This window comes from Mustela nigripes, chromosome 5, assembly GCF_022355385.1.
Source record: "Mustela nigripes isolate SB6536 chromosome 5, MUSNIG.SB6536, whole genome shotgun sequence".
Lineage (NCBI taxonomy): Eukaryota > Metazoa > Chordata > Mammalia > Carnivora > Mustelidae > Mustela > Mustela nigripes.
Window position 1 is genome coordinate 142,971,284 of NC_081561.1, and position 19,360 is coordinate 142,990,643.

A 19,360-nucleotide genomic window follows, 5' to 3' on the forward strand; every position below is an offset into this window, starting at 1 on the left:
CCCCCCGTGTTCTCACCAGTCGCACAGTCCCCTCGGAGAAGCCCAGGTACACATGAGCACCTTGCATAATCACAGCACGACTTACTCAAGCTAAGAAATTAACATTGGCACAATGCTGTTGACCGGGCTCCAGACTTTATTTGGATGGGCGTTCAGTTTTCTGCTCACCCCTGGATCCAACAGGCAGTGATTTTGAGACCTATATACATATCAAAGGCCTCTTCATGGCCACTGCCCTGCCTTGGTTCTGGCCCCAAGCTCCTCTCATCCCACCCTGGAGAAAGCCTTCAAATGGTCTCTTTTCTCCAGTCCGACACCTAGTGGAACGAATTTTCTAAAACAACAACTGGATAGAGTCCTTTACCTTCCTAAACTCTGTTAATGGTGCCCCATCGTCCACCAGACAGAGTAGAAACTTGCTGGTGGGCTCCATTTGGATCCGTTTCATACCTGCTCCTCTGGCCTCGTCCCCTTTGGTCATTCGGGCTCTGAGACCCACGCGGGAAGGCGACGGTGGCATCTGATGCTGTTGGCGCCCAGTCTCCTCTCCCCGCCGCAGGCCCCTGCCCACGTGCTCCCATTCCCCTGAGTCTGAGCGTGGGATGTGTCCCCTCATCCTTTTCCCTCGCCAGACCTTGACCTGGTTCAACTTCTGTGAGAGCATCAATCCCACTGCCCTGTTGTCATGTATCTGCCTCTTCTGCTGGTTTGTCAGGGTGTTGAGCAGAGCAAGCTTGTCGTTAGTTTTGTGACCCCGACACCCAAAGTATTCAGTGCTCAATTATTTGTTGACTATATAATGCAAGTTTGAAAAAGAATTAATATTTCTCCTTAATGTGTCTTCATATTTGAATCTGTAATACCATTTTTCAGTTATGGTGAGAGGGACCCACCTGTATTTCATGTTTTAATGGGACACAACCGTAGATTCCTGTTCATATGTTGTCTGAGTGGCTGTCGCCCCACAGAAGCACAGCCGAGTAGTGGCATCAGAGATTTAAGGCCGCAAAACCTAAAATACAGTTGACGCTAGGTTCACGTGGGGGGGAGGGCACTAACCCCCCACCCCACAAAATCATAACTTTGACCTGCACATAACTTTGACCTCCTAAAGCTTAATGACTAATAGCCTGCTTTTTTGAAAAAAGATTTTATTTATTAATTTGAGAGACAGAGAGCGAGCGAGCGAGTGAGCATGGGGGGAGGGGCAGAGGGAGAGGATCTCGAGCAGGCTCTGCGCTGAGCACAGAGCCCGATGCGGGGCTCGATCTCATGATCCTGAGATCAAGACCTGAGCTGAAATCAACAGCCAGACGCTTAACTGACTGAGCCGCCCAGGCGCCCCGACTAATAGCCTACTTTTGACAGAAAGCCTTCCTGATCACAGAAACCCCTATTTGTATGTTACATATATTAGGTACTACAGTCTTACTATCAGGTTAGCTACAGAAAAGCAGGTCAGGAGAATTGTAAGGAAGAGGAAATACATTTATAGTACTGTAGTGTTTTATTGGGGGAAAAAAAACTGCCCATCAGCGAACCCGTGCAGTTCAGACTCATGTTGTTCAAGCAACAACTGGATTTATGATCTGACCCTTTACGGGAAAAAACTTGCCGACCCAATGTTCCCCTTGTCCATTCTGCTTGAGCTCTGCTCTCCCCACTGTAATGATGGTGTTACGGGGGCACCTGTGCGGGCCAGCCTGGCCACCTTGCATGGTCATGGCCAGCACTGTGCTTGTCGTTGCCGTAAGAGCTTTCTTTCCCATTAGTGTGACTATCAAGGGCAGGAATAAACAAACACAGGCAAGCAGTGCAAACAGTTTTCTGCAGCTGCAGAGCAGGTGTCAGGATCAAGACCCCATCTCCAGCCCTCATAATTCTGTCCCAGGTGACCTCCATGACTCTGCCAGGCACACAGGCTTCTCCCTCGGTGGCTCCAACAGGACGGGTGGACGCCGCTGACACTGGATCTCTGACGGTTATCCATGGCCGGGCACAGCGCTAGGTATTGCTGGATAGGAGGAGCATCAGGGTAGTTCAGAGTTCCTTGACCACAGATGACAGCGCGACCAGTGTGTCCTTCTCTGATGCCTCTGGAGGACAGCTTCAGCAAAGAAGTCAGAAACCGAAGAATGGTTCCGTGTCGAAGTTCCTCTTGTTGAAAGTATGTGGCACTAGGGCGTGTTTGTTCAGATGGCGTCTGCTGGAAGCTCAGTCACAGAAACGATGAATCAGGACGATTGGAGACTCTGTCCTTAATCAACTAGGAGACCTGTTTCATGAAAATTGTCGCGTGACTAACGCAAAACGAACCAGAAAACGAGGTGACGGAAAATCTTCATCTGGAACGTGGAACAGGAAAGGCGAGAGAATGAAAACAAATCGTGACTTTTCAATACGGCCAAATTAAAAGGAACAATGGCAGTGTTTTTCTTTTTTTTTAAGAGATTTTATGTATTTATTTGAGAGAGAGAGAGAGAGCACAAGAGAGCACAGGTAGGGGGAAGGGCAGAGGGAGAAGCAGGCTTCCTGCTGAGTTGGGAGCCCAAAAAGGGGCTGGACCCCAGGACCCTGAGATCACAACCAGAGCTGAAGGCAGACACATAACTGACTGAGCCACCCAGGCGTCCCAGTGGCAATGTTTCTAAATAACAGTTCGTGCGATGGCACTTGGTGTTTCTGATGCTACTCCCCAAGGGGTTAACTGTTTCCGTCAGGTGGTTTTTGCGTAGATTGGAGGCAGGTGGGCCACGGGCAGGTGGATGGGCACGAGTCCCTCGGCGGATGATTGCCGATGGCTATTCTTTGTCATTTACAAGAGAAGCTGCATCGATGAGCTGCCCTCACAGGGCTCACATTCTAATGTGCAGAGACCCCACAAACAGGCAAATGCACGGTAGGTTCAGATATCGGCGAGGGCTATGGAGAAACACAAGCCAGGATGGGGGACAGAGGATGTGGAGAAGGGACAGTGAATGAGCTCTGGCAGGGAGCAGGGACGGAGCAGGCCATGTGGTTCTGGAAAAAGGGTGCTGGGCTCGGACACCGGCTGGAGGTCCCTGCAGGGAATCAGGGCGCAGAGAGCGGGGACTCCACTGGGACAGAGCACAGAATGCGTGTGAGGTCATGAAACCTGAATGTCTCCGTGACAAATGGTCTGAGAAGAAAGCTTCGCTGCTAGGAGGTAGAGAGAGAGAGAGCAGAATTTAGGGATTCTCGAATACTGCTCCACGGTCCCTCATGAGCAGTAAGCGTTGGGGTGGTTTTCAGAGGCCCTATTTTTAGTGGGATAAGCTCCTTCGGGAGGCATCAGTATCCAAGATGTTGGCCTCTTGATTGGTTTGGCTTGCGGGTGGATCAGGGGCAGCAGCAGGTGCGGGGGAGTGGTTGGCCCCCGGGAGGCGATAGCCCCCAGTGCCTTCCTGCCCGCCCTCAGCGTGTGGCCTCTGCCCCACACTGTCTCCGTGTTCGAACTTATTAAAAGAAACTGAAACTGAAATGGCTGTCTTCAATTTATTCGATTTACTTCACAAGAGGGAGAAGGGGGTTTCTGTTTCCCATCCCTTACGAACAAAACAAGGTCATCACCGCTTGTGTGACATTGATTTGATCTTGGCTCACGTCTCGCTTCACACACTCTGTTAGCTGCAGCTGGCGCATGCTAGCTTCCTGAGTCGATCGAGTTTGCCCTGGGAAAGATGCTTTTTGAGGGGAGAAATCAGAAACATGAAACCGATTTTCTTTTATATTAATGAGAGAGAAGTGGCCACTTAAGTTGACACGTTAACCTTCTACTTCCTCGCTTTCTTAGGGAACCAGGGTCTTTCCAGGAGCCAGGAACCCTCCCGGCCCCACCACCCCTTCCCTCTGCCGAGCAGGTGCCTGAGGAGTGGGAGACACATGCTGCTTTCATGCTTGCTCGGCGCGCAAGCAGGTCCGGGCCTTCCCAGAGTCAACTCCTCTCCGAGCCCACCTCTCCCGAATTTGTTTGGTGGAACTCTTTTGAGAGAAGCAGTGGAGTGTCTCTATCTAGTTTTGTTATTCGAGTAAAAGTTCAGGTGATTCAAGAGCAGAATTATTTTTAAAAAATTTTAAAGATCTTTTTTATTTGAGAGAGAGAAAGAGCAGGAGCGTGGGGGTTAGGGAACAGAAGGAGAAGCAGACTTCCGCTGAGCAGGGAGCCCCATGTGGTTCCCAACCCCAGACCCTGGGATCACGACCAGAGCCAAAGGCAGATGCTTAACTGACTGAGCCACCCAGGCTCCCCGAGAGCAGAATTATTGATGGGACAATCACTCTTCAACTGCAAGCAATCTGAGCTACTTTCACTGTCATGGGATATTAAAAAACTATTATTTTCAATTGAAGTGATATTTTCACACTGCCAAAAAACACAGAAATTAGAGACAAGTAAAAAAAAAAAAATCTCATATAATTTTATCACCATAGCAAACTACACTTTAATGTATGTTCTTCAATCATTTCTTCTTCAGAATTTTCTAAAATAGTTTTAGTGACAGCACACATACACTTTTGGTAAACTCCTTTTGCCTAACATCATGCTGCAAATATATTTTCAGGCTGCATAACACTTTCAATATCCAGACTGTTTAACGACTACATTTAAAAAAAAAAAAAACCCACACTTTTGGGGCACCTGGGTGGCTCAATGGGTTAAGCCTCTGCCTTCAGCTCAGGTCATGATCTCAGGGTCCTGGGATCGAGCCCTGCATTGGGCTCTCTGCTCTGCAGGGAGCCTGCTTCCCCCCCTCTCTCTGCCTGGCTCTCCGTCTACTTGTGATCTTTCTCTCTCTGTGTCAAATAAATAAATAAAATCTTAAAAAAAACCCCACACTTTTGAATTAGATCTGGAAGCCTAAAAAATATACTTGTTAACTTAATTAGTATATACAGAGGAGACCACAATGCGATCCTCGAAAATTGTCCATATAGAAATCTATTGACGTAGGTAGATGCTCACCCTCTGTTTTTAAATGGAAATATGTAAGACGCAAAATAATTATTTCTAGATGGTGGTTTTTCTTTTTTCACCTTCCTTATAAGAGGCATATAATAGAATATATTTGCAGTAATAATAGATGCACAAAGAAAACTTTGCCGGGAAAGGATACTGAGTGGAGATTTGATGCTGAATGTATCCTTCAAAGATGTCTTTGTAGTCCCTCTGAGGTTGAAATTCAAAATCCAAGAACCATGGGTGAAACACACCATGTACAGAAAGGAAGTACAGTGGGGTGAGCCTTTGCTAGGGCAGCAGGAGTCTTCGGGAACAACCAATGTACAGGTGAGCTCGCCCGGGGCAGTGAGAGGGAGGGGGGCAAGGCCGTCATAATAGGGAGTTTAAAAGTACCACCTTTGACCACACAGCTCAGAAACTCTGAGGTGAGGTGACCTGACCTGAGACCAGGGGGACCTAGCCTGTGTTGGACGTACATTTGTAATGGAAAATGATACATCTGTGCTGAGGTTACTTGTCCACACACCAAGCAGCTAAGTCACTGAGTGCTGAGCCTAGGCTCGGCAAGGATGCTTTCCACTGTAGTTTGATTTTCCATTTAGATTTTCTCAGAATTCCAAAAATGCAGTTCCCTAGAGCTGGAGCCTGGTCTGTGGCAAGCCAAGTGCTAGGTATTATGGATACAAAGGTGAGCACCAGAGTTATGTTCTTACCTGCTCCTAGGAGGATAGATGAGTAAAGTTTTGTACAATAAATGCTATGTATGGAGCGCCCGGGGGGCTTGGTCGGTTAAGCCTGGGACTCTTGATGCTGGAACAGGTCATGATCTAAGGGTTGTGAGATCGAGCCCCATGAACACCTCCGTGCTCCACATAGAGCCTGCTTAAGATTCTTTCTTCCTCTGCCCCTCCCCCCTGCTCTTCCCCCTAAAAAAAAAAATATATATATATATATATGCAAATAAGTTATAATAAATATAGATATAAAACCTGTGTATTTGGTTTCTGACACACAGCTCCCCAGAGTTTTGGAATCTCTGAAGTGGTGTCTGTCTTTTGTGTGCTATTGAGTTATCTGTGGTTGTGGGGCCTCAGGTAGCTTCAGGATGGGGGGTGGTTGCCAGAAAAACCAAGGCATGATTAGAGGGCTGGAACTTTCAGTCCTGGTCCCTAACCGTCTCCGGAAGGATAGAGATGGAGTTAATCACTAATGGTCGATGATATTATCAATCATGCCTACTTAATGAAACCTCTGTAGAAACCCTTAAACAACATGTTTCAGAGAGCTTCCCAGTTTTTGCTGGGAAGGTGGGGCCTGGTGCCCCTATAGGGGGCACGGAAACTCTGTGTGTACACCCTATGCCACCCCATCCCCTCCTTGCCCTAAGCAGTTCTCCATCCGGCAATCCTTGAGTTTGGATTCTTCATCACAAGCCAATTATAGTATGTAAAATGCTCTCCTGAGTTTTTTGAGTCATTCTAGTGAGGTACTGAGCCTGAGGAGGGAGTCATGGGGACCCCAGACCCGCAGCCAGTCAATGAGAAGTACAGCTGGCAACCGGGGGCTTGGGCCATGTCTGACATCGGTGGGGGGGTGGTTATAGTGAAACTGAGCTCTTACCTATGGGGCCTGACCTTTGAGGTAGTGTGAAAACTGAATTGACTTGTAGGACACCCAGTTGCTGTGTGGAGAGGTGGAGAATTTGCTGAAACTGGGAAAAACACCACACAGCTCTGCTGCGGGAAGTCGTGCGGCTCTGGGAACATTCAGGAAGGACCTTCAGTTGAAGGCCAGGACGGCAACAGAAGGGTGTCTGGGGGAGTTGGTTAAATGGAGATCTGAGGCTGGCTAGCTGACGTGGGGAGGAGAGAGTGTTGAAGGAAGAGGTTGGAAAGATTCTAGGCAGATGGAAAATCATGTGAGAAGATCAGGACATGAGCTTCTCATGGTAAATATACATTTAATTGATGTTCTAGTTTTTGTACTTTGTTCTCTTATGAGTTGGACTAATGTGAATCTGTCTTCTGGGGTCCAGTTACCTTCTGATGCTGATAAAATTGATTCTCTCAGTTCACACATCAGAAAATGACAACTGGGAACACTGTGGGCTCACCAAGGCAAAGCCACGCATCTGTGCGCCAAATGTCTTCCCAGACAATATTTCGCACCCTTTTTTTTTTTTTTTCTTTTTTGGTGTGATTATCCAAACTACAGAGAGAGTTTTGTTTTTTTTCTTTTTGGTGCAAAATGGTGGTTTATTAAGGCACAGGGACAGCACCTGTGGGCAGACAGAGCTGCCGCTGCAGAGGAAATTTTTAAATATCTGGGGTCGGACAGTTCATTCACAGCAGGTAACTGGAAGATGGATTCAGTGTTGTTTTGAAATAGGGTTTTCTTCTAAAAGTCGACATTGAGCCTCTCTGTGGTACCAGGAATAGCCAAGCAAGGACAGTGGTAGGCGCGGACCACCACCCAGCCAACGATGCTGGCTCTTCCCCACCGCTGCGGTTTCTTTTCAAGTGAGCATTCTGTATCTTACTCGTGTGCATTCACAGTTTCAGGTCTCTAACTCACACCCTGGACATGAGTGTCAATGCCGGGTCATCATTCCTGGAAGCTTCGTGTTTCTTTAGAGCACCTTCCTAGGCTGCTTGGCATCAATGGGCCCTCATGGTGTGCGGCTTGCCTGTTGTATGCCTAGGAGCTCTCCAAGAATGTTCCATTCCAGCTTGCTCAAACACAGGCTCATTGTCACTCACTCCAGCCACGGCAACGGTTTTAAAGAAATGCAGTATCAACACACCCACTGTCGCAGCAATGCACAGTCACCGAGCTTTTCTGCAAGACGTTACACAGAGAATCCTTGTGGTTTTTTCCTGACTCAGACTTCTGTTTGAAACAGACAGTTAGTAGAGAAGTTTGCTGATGGAGCAGGAAAGTCACCGTTAGATTTTAAGGCGGTTTGCTTTTTAGATTAAAAATGGCCGTTGCCTTGCCAGGCGGTCCCTTTAGGCCCCAAGGGAGGCTCCTGAGCGAGGTATCCCGGGCTGCCCTCCCCCCACCTCCAGCATTTACCGAAAAACTCTCTTCAGAGATGGACTCAAACGCTCTTTTGATGCTTTTATTGACAATTTGAGTACAACCTTACATAGACATAGTGGTCAAATACCCCTTTACAAGTTTCAGAGAAAAATAAAGATTCTTCTGCAAAGATTTTATTTCTATTCTTTTGATCTAGTCACATTTGATTACACATCTCATGGCCAAGCATGTTCATTTAGAGGGGTTTATGATTTCCATTCCTTTACAGAGGCTGTTTTTCCCCTTCAGCTTGTCTCTGTGTTCTATTCGGGGAGGGGGTGGAGAAAAGGCCACCACCAGGAAAGGAGCAGAGCCCTAGAAACTTCTACCTACTGTGCCTGAAGCCACGAGAGCAAACCCTGTTCGGGCTTTGCACACCCAACACAACATGCAAATTCGGAAGGCAACAATCAGGACAGCATCACTAAACCCAAAAGCTATCATGGATATAAAATACCGGGTGCTCCATGCGAGAGAGGGGCCGTCTGATTTGTCCTGCTGGGTCGGTGTGAGAAGCTACCTGCCGGGCTTGTCAGTAACGTGCCGTCCCTGATACCAGCCCCTGGAACATGCGAGCCCATGCCTCGAGACCTTCCCTTTTCTCTTGCTCACAGATATTGGCTCTTTGTTCCCTCGTTATGATCTTTAAGGCTTTGTGACATGAGTCTGGCAGCTTTGGGGTCACACTGGGGAGGTTGGATTTTCGGACAGAGCGAAGCCAAACGAGGCTGATTAAAACCCGCGTGTGTGCCACACCCCCATCTTGTCCCGGGACCAGTCTCTGAGGGAAAAGGCAGATCAGGCAGGACTGTCCCTGGGAGGATGGTTAGGGACAGAGGGACAGAGGTCCTTGGTAAATGTTCCGAGGTCATTCCTTCTCTCCTGCAGCAAGGAGTTCTGGTGCTATGTCTACAAAGAGAAGCCCTGAGAAGACAGATGATGAGAACCAAAGACAGTGGTTGTAGTTTTCCATCTGTTTACTGTGCTGTAGAAAATGAAGTCTGCAGCATTTTGCATAAACACATCTCTTTTTGATGTGTCGTGAACGCCTCAAAAAAAAAAAAAAAAAAAAAACAAAAAAAAACCCAAACAGGAAAACTTGATCAACACTCCACTTTGATCCATGTTAACATGAGGAACTCTTTTGTATGACTCCACTGTCCTAGAGGAAAAGTCTCCTTGGAGTAACCCATTCAGGGACCCAGCACGTGCAGAAACCTTTCCCGTACAAAATCAGTCCCGGTTCCATTCTGTTAGCCCTGGAAATGCTCCTTCTTTAAAGATTTCTGCCTCAACACCCTGAGCTTTGGTTAACATTGAGAATCATTACAAAACCACTTCTAAAAATGTTTCCTCTAAAGGTACCCTACCCATTAAAGCCAAATGTACTAGCTTATTCCGTAAGCTGCAAAATGAATGTTTAAAGTCAAATTACAGACTTCGTAGTATGCTCAGAAAAACAATCTCTTTCCAGGTTCTCAAATAATTAAATGGAATGAAAAGTACATGCAGTTTTGATCTCTTTCCCGTAATGTCAACATTCAAGTTAACTTCCATAATTTCTCCCTAGTTGACAAGCTGATTTATGCATAGTTGACATCCCATCGGTGCAATATATAAAGGTAGAATTCTTAGGGATAAACACCGACTTTTGACTACTGCCTGTGGTTCTTTGGGGGATAGTTGCTCTCTGAAAATTTAAATAGGAGCATTGCTCTGGAAGCCGAGAATGTAGTTCTCCCAACCGACCCGCCGTCTTACAGAGAACCACTGACGACCGTTCCTCCGCACTATTTCCTCACCAGTGGCTTCTCCCCGATCTTTGCAGAACGTACAGTGCAGGAAATTAAACCTGAGAAATCTCTGTCTCTGCGGCTTAAATCCAGCCCAACTTGAATTCCCGGGAGAATGACAATCCCCTGCTGAAGGCGGGATGCACTTTGCTCTGGGCTCTGGGGTGTGTCATGCTGAGGCCCCAGAACGCTTCCTGCTGTGGCTCGCGGATCCCAGGAGCTTCTGCTGTAACTTTGTTTCTGCGGTTTTGGAAGGAACTTTTGGGTTGTGCGTGTCTGCGTGTGTGCGCGTGCCTGCAGGGGGTGGGGAGGGAGGGGGAGTGTGCAGAAAGAGCCCCGAAGGGCGGCAGCCTTGGTACGGTCCCAGGTTGGACGGCAGGAGGCGCTCGCGGCGGCGGCGGCTACACGTCGAACCAGTGGTCCCCCATGCAGGCGCGGTTCCACTCGCAGCCGCAGGCCCAGCACCACTGCAGCCCGCACTGCGGCTGCGGACACGCCATGTGCATGCAGCCTCCTGCGGGCAGACAAAGACACAGGCAGACACCCGCGGAACAGCCCTGCCCGCACCCACGCCGCGCACTGCTCCCCAAGGGACTCTCTAAGGGGACATCCCGAGCCGTCCCAGGGCCTTGGGAAGGAAGGACATCGGCTAGGAAGGGAGTGAGGTGCCGCACGCCACGGCCATCCAGGACAAGTGCCATCTGTGGCTCTCAGTGCATCGACTTCCCTGAAATGGGGTTTAGGGACAAAGGCTCTAAGAGCTGGGGTCCATCCCTTACCGAAATGTAGAGTGCTTCGTGTTTTCAACAGATGTCAATATGCTAAGTATAATATTAGTTGGCATGGCAAGATTCATGGACCAGGAGTTGGGAAAGCAGCACCAGAAGTATGGTGGCTCAGTCAGTTAAGTGCCTTTGGCTCAGGTCACGATCCCAGGGTCTCTGGATCGAGCCCCGCCTTGGCTCTCAGCTCAGCGGGAAGCCTGCTTCTCTCTCTCCCTCTGCCTGCTGCTCCCCCTACCTGTGCTCTCTCTCTGTCAAAAATGTAAATAAAATCTTCTTTAAAAAAATATTTAACAGAGAATTCATTCCTTAATGCTCTTCAAAATTGTATTTAAGGGGCGCCTGGGTGGCTCAGTGGGTTAAAGCCTCTGCCTTCGGCTCAGGTCATGATCTCAGGGTCCTGGGATCGAGCCCCGCACTGGGCTCTCTGCCTCTCTCTCTGCCTGCCTCTCTGCCTGCTTGTGATCTCTGTCTGTCAAATAAATAAATAAATAAAATCTTTTAAAAAAATTGCATTTAAGATTAGCGGACGAGGGATACTGGGTACTCTACGTGGATTACCTCATTCCTCCTCAAAAGTGCCTAGTGAGTAGGAGTATTACTCTGCTCTAGAATTCTGTCAAGGTCCAGTACTTCTAAACGGCAAAGCCCGAGATTTAACCAGGATTTCTTTCTTTCATAGAACAGGGTGTTTACAGCATGAGATGAACACTTGCTCATTCTGGGACTTATTTTGGGATTCCTCCCCATCATCACACATTTGTTAAATTCATTTCTGATTTGCTTCTGGGGCTCAGACATCCAGTCTGCAGTGGAGTGCAGAGTTACTTGTATGAAGTTAGATGCAGAGAACAGTTTCTGACTGAATTTCCTAGATAATTCAGGCAAAAGCAGCTCTTTGCTTGAATCTGACATAACACTGGATGTGCTCTATTATTCAATTTCACCAATTATCCTCTTAAGTCATTTTTCCTTGCCAAATTTTCCAGGTAATTGCTTCCGTACTATCTCATTTTTATTATTAGAAATATGGCATGAGAACCTCCACTGATTTAAAATATTTATGAATATGTAACTGAAGGAATTTGTTGTAGGGTAATTTAAGGGCGTTTAAAAATCCCCTACTTTGCTACTCCTTTTCGGTTTGTTTTAAAGATCATTTATGCAGAAAATAAAGGGTAGACTTACCTATGATACTTTTATCTTAATATTTCCCATTTAGGGTTACACAATTGCAGGACTGTCTAATTTTAAATACATATTTAATGATTATACGCTTATGATGTAAATAGCAAAATGTCTTCCTACAATACCGAAATCTTTGAAAATACTAATATTACAAATAACATTTTATTATAGAAACAAGAATCATGATGGCTCCACAGAATAAGAAGAAAGGAAACAGGAAGAGAGAATATTCATGTTATTACGTTTCTTTAAGCCCCCCGGTGCGTAACAGATGCAGGGTCATAAGCTAGCTCCCAAAATACAGAAAAGCACCAGGGACTCTGATTCTAAAAGCTTTGCCAGCACAAAAGTAACTGTAAGCAAGATGCTGCTGACAATGTCCCCTGACTTTGTGGTCATTTAAATGAAGAAAACATGGTTATGGAGGGAGTAGAAGTTCTCGAACAACATGAAGGGAGATTTAACCAGCAACAGGCACTTGTTGATCAGGGAAAGGAAGCGGCGAATCCTAGGTCTGGGTTGGGAGGGAAGGAAGGCGCTTTCCCAGACTGAGGCTGGCAGGAGGAGCAATGAGGCTTCGCCTGGGTTCGACGTGGGAATGAGCCTCACGTCGTTTGTGGCTTTGCGGCAGGAAGAACTCCTTTCTGGGATTCAGATGACTATGACAGAGGCCGTGAATTTACTTTGAGAATGAGATCATGAGACCAGCTTTTCTTGCCCATAGAGCTCACATCTGTCTCTGCCGTATGCTTTAAAAACAGCTTAGATGAATAATACTTATTATTAATAAGCTTAAAGTTTTATGGGCTAAAAACCTATTGGTGAAAAATCAGGGCTTTCCGTTTATAGCAAATCCCGATACTTCAAAGAAATCGGAGATGGGGGGCATGAGGGTGGCCAGTCGATTTAGCAGTTAAGTGACTGCTTTTGGCTCAGGTCCTGATCCTGGGGTCCTGGGATGGAGCCCTGGATCGGGCTCCCTGCTCTGTGGGGAGTCTGCTTCCCGCTCCGTCTTCTGCTCCCCCTGCTAGTGCTCTCTCTCTCTCTCTAATAAATAAAATCTTAAAAAATATATCTGTTTATGTGTCATCCCCTTTAACTAGCTACTTTTTAATTCAGTGAGTATTTGTCAGGTGCTTTTCTGGGCCCAGGGAAGAAACAGGCAAGGTTCCTGCCCTTCGATAATAGCAACATGGTTTCTTAGTATTTAATGTACACTCTTGAAATACGTGTGAGCTGGAGCACGGCCCGTGTTTATCAGCACTGCGTACCCTCCCTGGTGAAGGCTCTTTGCACCTTTTTTTTTTTTTTTTTTTTTAAATGTTTTATTTATTTATTTGAGAGAGAGCCAGACTGAGAGAGAGCATGGGCAGGGGAGGGACAGAGGGAGAAGGAGAAGCAAGTCCCCGCTGAGCAGGGAGCCTGACGCGAGACTCAATCCGGGGATCCTAGCATCCCAGGCTGGTGGCAGTCGCTGGACCAGCTGAGCCAGCCAGGCGGCCCTGCATCTTTCCTGACTTCCACTTGCCTCCACGGCACTCTCGAGCAGTGAGGGCTGCCAGAGTTCCTGCCCCGGCTCCCCTGACTCCTCTCCTCCTACAGGATTCAGGCACATCCCCGTGCGCAGAGGGACGCGAGGACTCATGACGCACAGTTGTGTCTTTATTTTCAGGAGACCACTGTCTCCGAGCCAGGGACGTGGCCTGAGCTGAGCCCATTCCTGCTGCTCTGGGCTGTGTCGGTGCTCTCTTGTTCGCATCATGAACACCTTCTGAGGGACACAACTGGGGAAACGGGCCTGCGGGCCTGTCCCGGGGCTGCCGGGTTCCGCTCCCCAGTGAGCCAGCGGGCACCTCTCACACTCGGAACGGGCTCTGGGCACTGGGCTGTGATGGCTTCATGCCGGTTGGCACATCCCGGACGGATGGCAGCCGGGGCCCTGGTTGGTGTGAGGCATCAGAATTACCGTGAACGGGGCAGCCCAGAGCCAAACAGGCCAGCGCCGCCGAGCAGGGAGGGCGCGCCGACTGCCGCAGGCCACAGGCCCCCGGTGCGGTCGCCCCAGCCCTGGGAAGCTCAAGGGGAGAAGAAGTGCAGCCACTGGCACAGATGCACCGTCGGGGAGCTGAGCGGGCCTCCCCCCCGTGTCCTTCGGTGGGTTACAGGGGCTCCTTGTCCGTGAGGACAGGAGCAGGAAGGGCGGTCCTGCCATCTGCACGCCCCAAGGGTCCCCGCAGTCACGGGGCTCCCGCAGTTACTGAGTGCGTCGGGGCTGGGGGGTCCCAGCCTTTCTTGGGATTGGAATTGTCGTTAAGAAGAGAACCGTTCAGATACGGATCCCGTGTTTCCATGCCCGTGAACCCACACAGAGCAGGGCCTACCGGGGGACTCCTAAATGACCGGCGGCAGGCGAGGGCGAACTCCAGGCGTATCTCCCCGCGGTCACCTCACCTTCTCAAAACTGAGAGTAGTTGGCAAAAGGCTAAAGGAATAGGTTTATGGAGAGACAGATGCATGCAGAGGGTATTTTAACAAAGCAGGTGAGTGGGGTTAAAATCCACAGCACCGAATCTCCCGCAACAAGGGCGGACAAGCATGAGCCCAAGTGCACGCTGCTCTCCAACGGTCTACAAGCTGGTGTGGCAGGAAGAAAAGGAAGTCCCAGATATGGCTCCCAGATATGGGAACCAGGAAATCAAACAAAACTAAATCAGTTTCTTTACAAAAGGATTCTGAGTTGCTAATGCACATTGCAAATGGGAATATATTGTGATTTCTGTGAGCGTTAAATGATCTCACATTTGTAGGGAACTTAGGCCAAACACCCTGTAAATGCTCAATATGAGTTAATTGTTTGTGTGGTTATTATGCAAGAGGGACATGCTATAGGAATGACCTGGCAACTCTTTCCCTACTGAGGAACTCGAGAACGCTGAGAAATACGGGGCTGAGAAGCTTCCATTATATATATACATATACATACATATATATATATATATGTATGTATATATATTTGGCTACACTAGTGGACTGCTTACCAGATACGAAGTGTCTAATATTATTAATAATTAATAATAATAAGGGCAATTAGGTTTATTGATCGTCTAAACCAGGCACTTGGCTGTGTATCTGCCGTGTGCGACAGCTCATGATTCTCCTGGTGTGAAACAGCTTCTGTTTTCATCTCTCTTTGACAGAGGAGGATCTCAGCCTTAGGCAGTTTAAAAACTTGGCCTGGGAGAGCGGAGACCGGTGTTCTGGCCAATGGCTCCAAATTCCCTGGGTGCTGAGCTCATCAGTTACATGTCCTCTTACAGTTCCTGACTGCTCCAGCCGCTGGCTCCCGCTCTCCAAGGAGCGCTCCCCCAACCCTCACTTCTTCCCAGACTCACCATTTTTCTCAACGGGCACATGGCAGCGAGGACAGGGCTTGGTGGTTTTCTTGATCGTTTCTTTGGAGGCCTCTTCCCACCGGGCTTGCTCCGCGGCCTTCTGGTCAACTCGGTAAGCCTGCGGAGTGAAGACAGAAGGAGCTGCGACTCAGAGCTTTACATGGGGGTTGATGTGTCGGTTCTTTGAGACACAGGTCCAGAAAATTCCTAGAACTGGGAGTGCCTCAAGGAAGAAACTCAAGCATAAACACACTTGACAGGTGTGGGACAAGGCCCGACATGCACGGAACACGGTTTTCTCTGCCTGCGGCCTTCACTTATGTGCTGAGAAAACAGCTTAATTTTATAGTGCGAGATCCCTTCGGTTGTTTTGGATAATGGTCATGAATGATGTCTGTGAGGTATGAACCGTGCAGGCGAGGTGAGAATGCCCTATAGACACTGCCTTCGATGCTTTGTCAGGCGAGTGTACTCATGCTTCTTTCCCACCGAGGAGGAGGTGGGCTCACCAGCTGCCCAGAGCTGGTAAATGGGATGTTTCAAGATACCTTTACATCTCCTTATCCTTCATTCTTGCACCTGAGGATGGGGAGCTCCAAATGTTGTCACAGAAGGGACAGGAGCCGGAAGAAGGAAACGGAGTTGACGTGACATGGAAGGCGGAGGGGGTCGGGAGGAGCCGGGGGAGAGACTGTGAGTCTGGGGACGCCGCCCGGGCTCCTACCCCAGCCCCATCCAGGTGAGGGACTGACTGTAAGATGCACCGTCACCTCTCGGAAAGTTCTCCTGTCTTAGAGGGAAGCGAGGAATGCCTAGTGCACTGGGGTATCAGGGGTGGAGTGAATTTCTTGAAAGGCTTCGAACGGGTATCTGATGCACGTTGTTAAGTGTTAATATGAATTCCCTCAGGATCTCTCACATGGCGAGCTCTCAGGAATGTTTGTTAATATTGTTATGGTCACAGGACTGAGTTTTTCCCGACTCGCTGGACAAAGAGGACGGGAGGTTTCGTCCTGCTCCGTCTAACCACTCAGACGCTGTCCTCTCTCACACTGACTTCAGTACCGATGACGTGTGCAGAAAAAGAATGGGTGTATTTTTGGATTCAGTACAAGAGACTTGTGGCCGAGGTCTATATTTAAATATATTCCAACATCTTCAGCTGAACAGAATCCCTCCATTTTGGCCTCTGTCGTATTCAAAACATTTGTTTCTTCTATACTTTAAAATTAATATGAGCACGCAAGTCATTTTACTGACCTGTAAAAACTAATTAAAAATATCTCCAGAGCTATTTTTATATCAAGAAACTACTAAAAGTAACTTCAAATATAAATTAGTGAAGAAATCAAATAACAAAAAATGCTCTAATACTCTGATATTAGTCTAATAATAATGATGATAATACTTTGCAAATTTATAACATTATTTTTTTACACTTTGACTTCTATTTTTCAGTTGTTCCTCCCAATAACCTAGAGAAAATGGTGGGGTTTCTAATAAGATAACAAACTTATTTTTCAAATGTGGCCTCTGATTAATTAATAAAGGTCAAATGCCAGGTTCAGAAATGCTTACATCGTATATGGCAGCATTGGTGCCTGTCAAATGTAAAAATTTGGAAAACATGGGGGTGCCGGGGGGCTCAGTTGTTTAAGCATCTGCCTTTGGCTCAGGTCATGACTCCAGGGTCCTCAGATCAAGTCCCAGCTCGGGTCCCTGCTCAGCAGAGAGTCTGCTTCTCCCACTAACTCTCCCCCTGCTCATGTTTATGCTCTCTCTTTCTCTCAAGAAATAAAATCTTAAAGTTTTTTTTTTTTTTTTTTTTTTTGAAATCCTGAAGGATGGAAACCCAAACCAAAGATGCTCACCTATAGGTTTCTAACACATAACATTGTGCTTTGAGAATCAAACTCTATTCAGCACCACTGTGATTAGCAGGTTTTCTTTTCTTTCTTTCTTTCTTTTTTTTTTTTTAAAGATTTTATTCATTTATTTGACAGACAGAGATCACAAGCAGGCAGAGAGGCAGGCAGAGAGAGAGGAGGAAGCAGGCTCCCCGCTGAGCAGAGAGCCCTACTCGGGGCTCCATCCCAGGACCCTGAGATCATGACCTGAGCCGAAGGCAGAGGCTTTAACCCACTGAGCCACCCAGGTGCCCCAGCAGGATTTCTAAGTGGTGAGAGTGATGCAGCCTTAGTATGTAGTCATCATCTAGTCACCCCAGTGGGGTGAGTTACCTAAAGATGCCAAATCTGGTGAGTAGAAATCTCCACCCTGCGTATGAATCCAGCTTTTAACATTTCGCCATCAAGTTCTAAATACTTAAAAAATGTTAAGTTTTCAGTCATAAAGACACCAAAAGCAGAGTCAACCAAAGCAAAAATAAACAAGTGGGACTCCATCCGACTAACAAGCTTCTGCACAGCAACAGAAACCATCAGTAACACTAAAAGGCAACTTGCTAATTGGGGGAAGATACTCGAAAATCTTCTGTTAAGAGGTTAGTATCCAAAATATATATAGAAGTCAGAAAATGCAATGGCAATAAAACCAAGCAACCTGATAAAAAAAACAATGGGCAGAGGATCGGAGTAGACATTTTTCCAAAGAAGGCCTACACACGGCCTACAGGTACATAAAAAGGTGCCGGCAGCGCTCCTCCTCGGGGAAATGCAAATCAAAGCCACAACCAGACTTCTCCGCATGTCTGTTAGCATGGATATTGCAACGAGACAAGAGAGCACAGCGGCAGATGTGGAGAAGAGGGAGCTCTTGCCATTGCTGGGGGGACGTAGACTGGACAGACACCGTGGCAGACAGTATCCTGCACTTTGTGACAACACGGGTAGAGCTTGAGGGCATTTCGCTAAGTGAAGTAACTTAGAGAGAAAGACAGATACTATATGGTCTCGCTTATATGTAGAATCTAAGCCTGAACTCAGAGATACAGAGAACAGACTGATGGTGACCAGAGGTGGGTTTGGGGAATGAAAGTAGTTAACGATACTGCATTAGAGATTTGAAAGTTGCAAAGAGAGGAGACCTTAGAAGTTCTTATGAGAAGAAAAAAGGTTGTATTTATATGTGGTGAGGGATGTTAGCTAAACTTGTGGTCATCATTTCAATATATATATATATATAATATGTAATATATATTATATATGTGATTATATATATAATCATTATGTTGTACATCTAAATCTAACATAATGTCACAGAGTAAGTTTAATGGCTAAGAACAACCACAGGTACTGAGAACTCCCTTTGACCCCAGCTTACAGGCCACTCGTGGCTGAGAGTGCAGGGGGATAAAGGTGTGGTTAAGTTCAGCGGTTGCAAGATGTAGTAAGTAGGTTTTGATCTGAACTACACATCTTCCAGTCAGCTCAGATTCACACGTGGGCCTAATCCTCAGCAATACACAGCAAATACATCCCCCACAACCATAGGTTCCAAGATTTTCTTTTTAAGGCCCAGGAGCTTGTAATTCTAAAGTGAGGCTTTAACATTGTCTATGGGGGCATCTAGATCAGAGCAATATATAATTTTACTTACTAAAAACTAATTTTGAAATGTTGCTTTTCAGCAATCTGGCACACTGTGCACTGAGTGCAATTCTCCCTGGTCTCCACATCTAAAAATGATGGACGGAATATGGAAGATATTAATGCACGGCTGATCTGGTAGAGAAGGAAAGGAAATCACTGATGCCTAGAAAGGGAAAGAGAAAATCCTCCTGGTTAAGGGAAGGAGGAATCTGGGGCTTGTGATGGGGGTATTTTCCTGGTCTCAGCCTGCCCAGAGTCTGGCTCTTTAGAGAGTACAGAGAGAAAACCTGGGCCAGAGCAGGATGAAAGGTGGAATCAAATTTTCCCATTACACACAGACAACCTAGACTCCTGAGGGGTGACCTCCACAGCTGATGGACTAGGGAAAAAAGTCTTCCCAGAGGAGAGAATGGATTAAGAATTAATAAAGATTTGTGCTGGTTCCAGCCTTATGGTGAAGAAGGTTGGGGAGACAAAGCCTCTCTGAGAATTCCTAACCACTAAGCCTCATATGCAAGGTTTTTGTGAAAAGAATTCATTACTAGTAGTGAAAAGAATTCACTACTGATTAGCCGAATAAAGAACCCGAGAC

General features: G+C 47.2%; 1 protein-coding gene across 2 annotated transcripts in view; it reads right to left on the reverse strand.

The window, feature by feature from the left end:
• Positions 1–2,238: 2,238 nt before the first annotated feature.
• PRKN (parkin RBR E3 ubiquitin protein ligase) overlaps positions 2,239–19,360 on the reverse strand; it is a 1,295,868-nt gene continuing 1,278,746 nt past the window's right edge. The window contains exons 11-12 of one of the 2 annotated variants that reach the window (XM_059401391.1): positions 15,218–15,335; positions 2,239–2,345 (exon numbers count right to left, since the gene is read on the reverse strand). In XM_059401391.1, the coding sequence (XP_059257374.1) occupies positions 2,281–2,345; positions 15,218–15,335 (183 nt within the window). In that variant the 3' untranslated portion in view covers positions 2,239–2,280. Of the gene's footprint in view, positions 2,346–8,088; positions 10,370–15,217; positions 15,336–19,360 lie in introns of those variants that run through there. The other variant, XM_059401390.1, reaches the window with a different exon arrangement.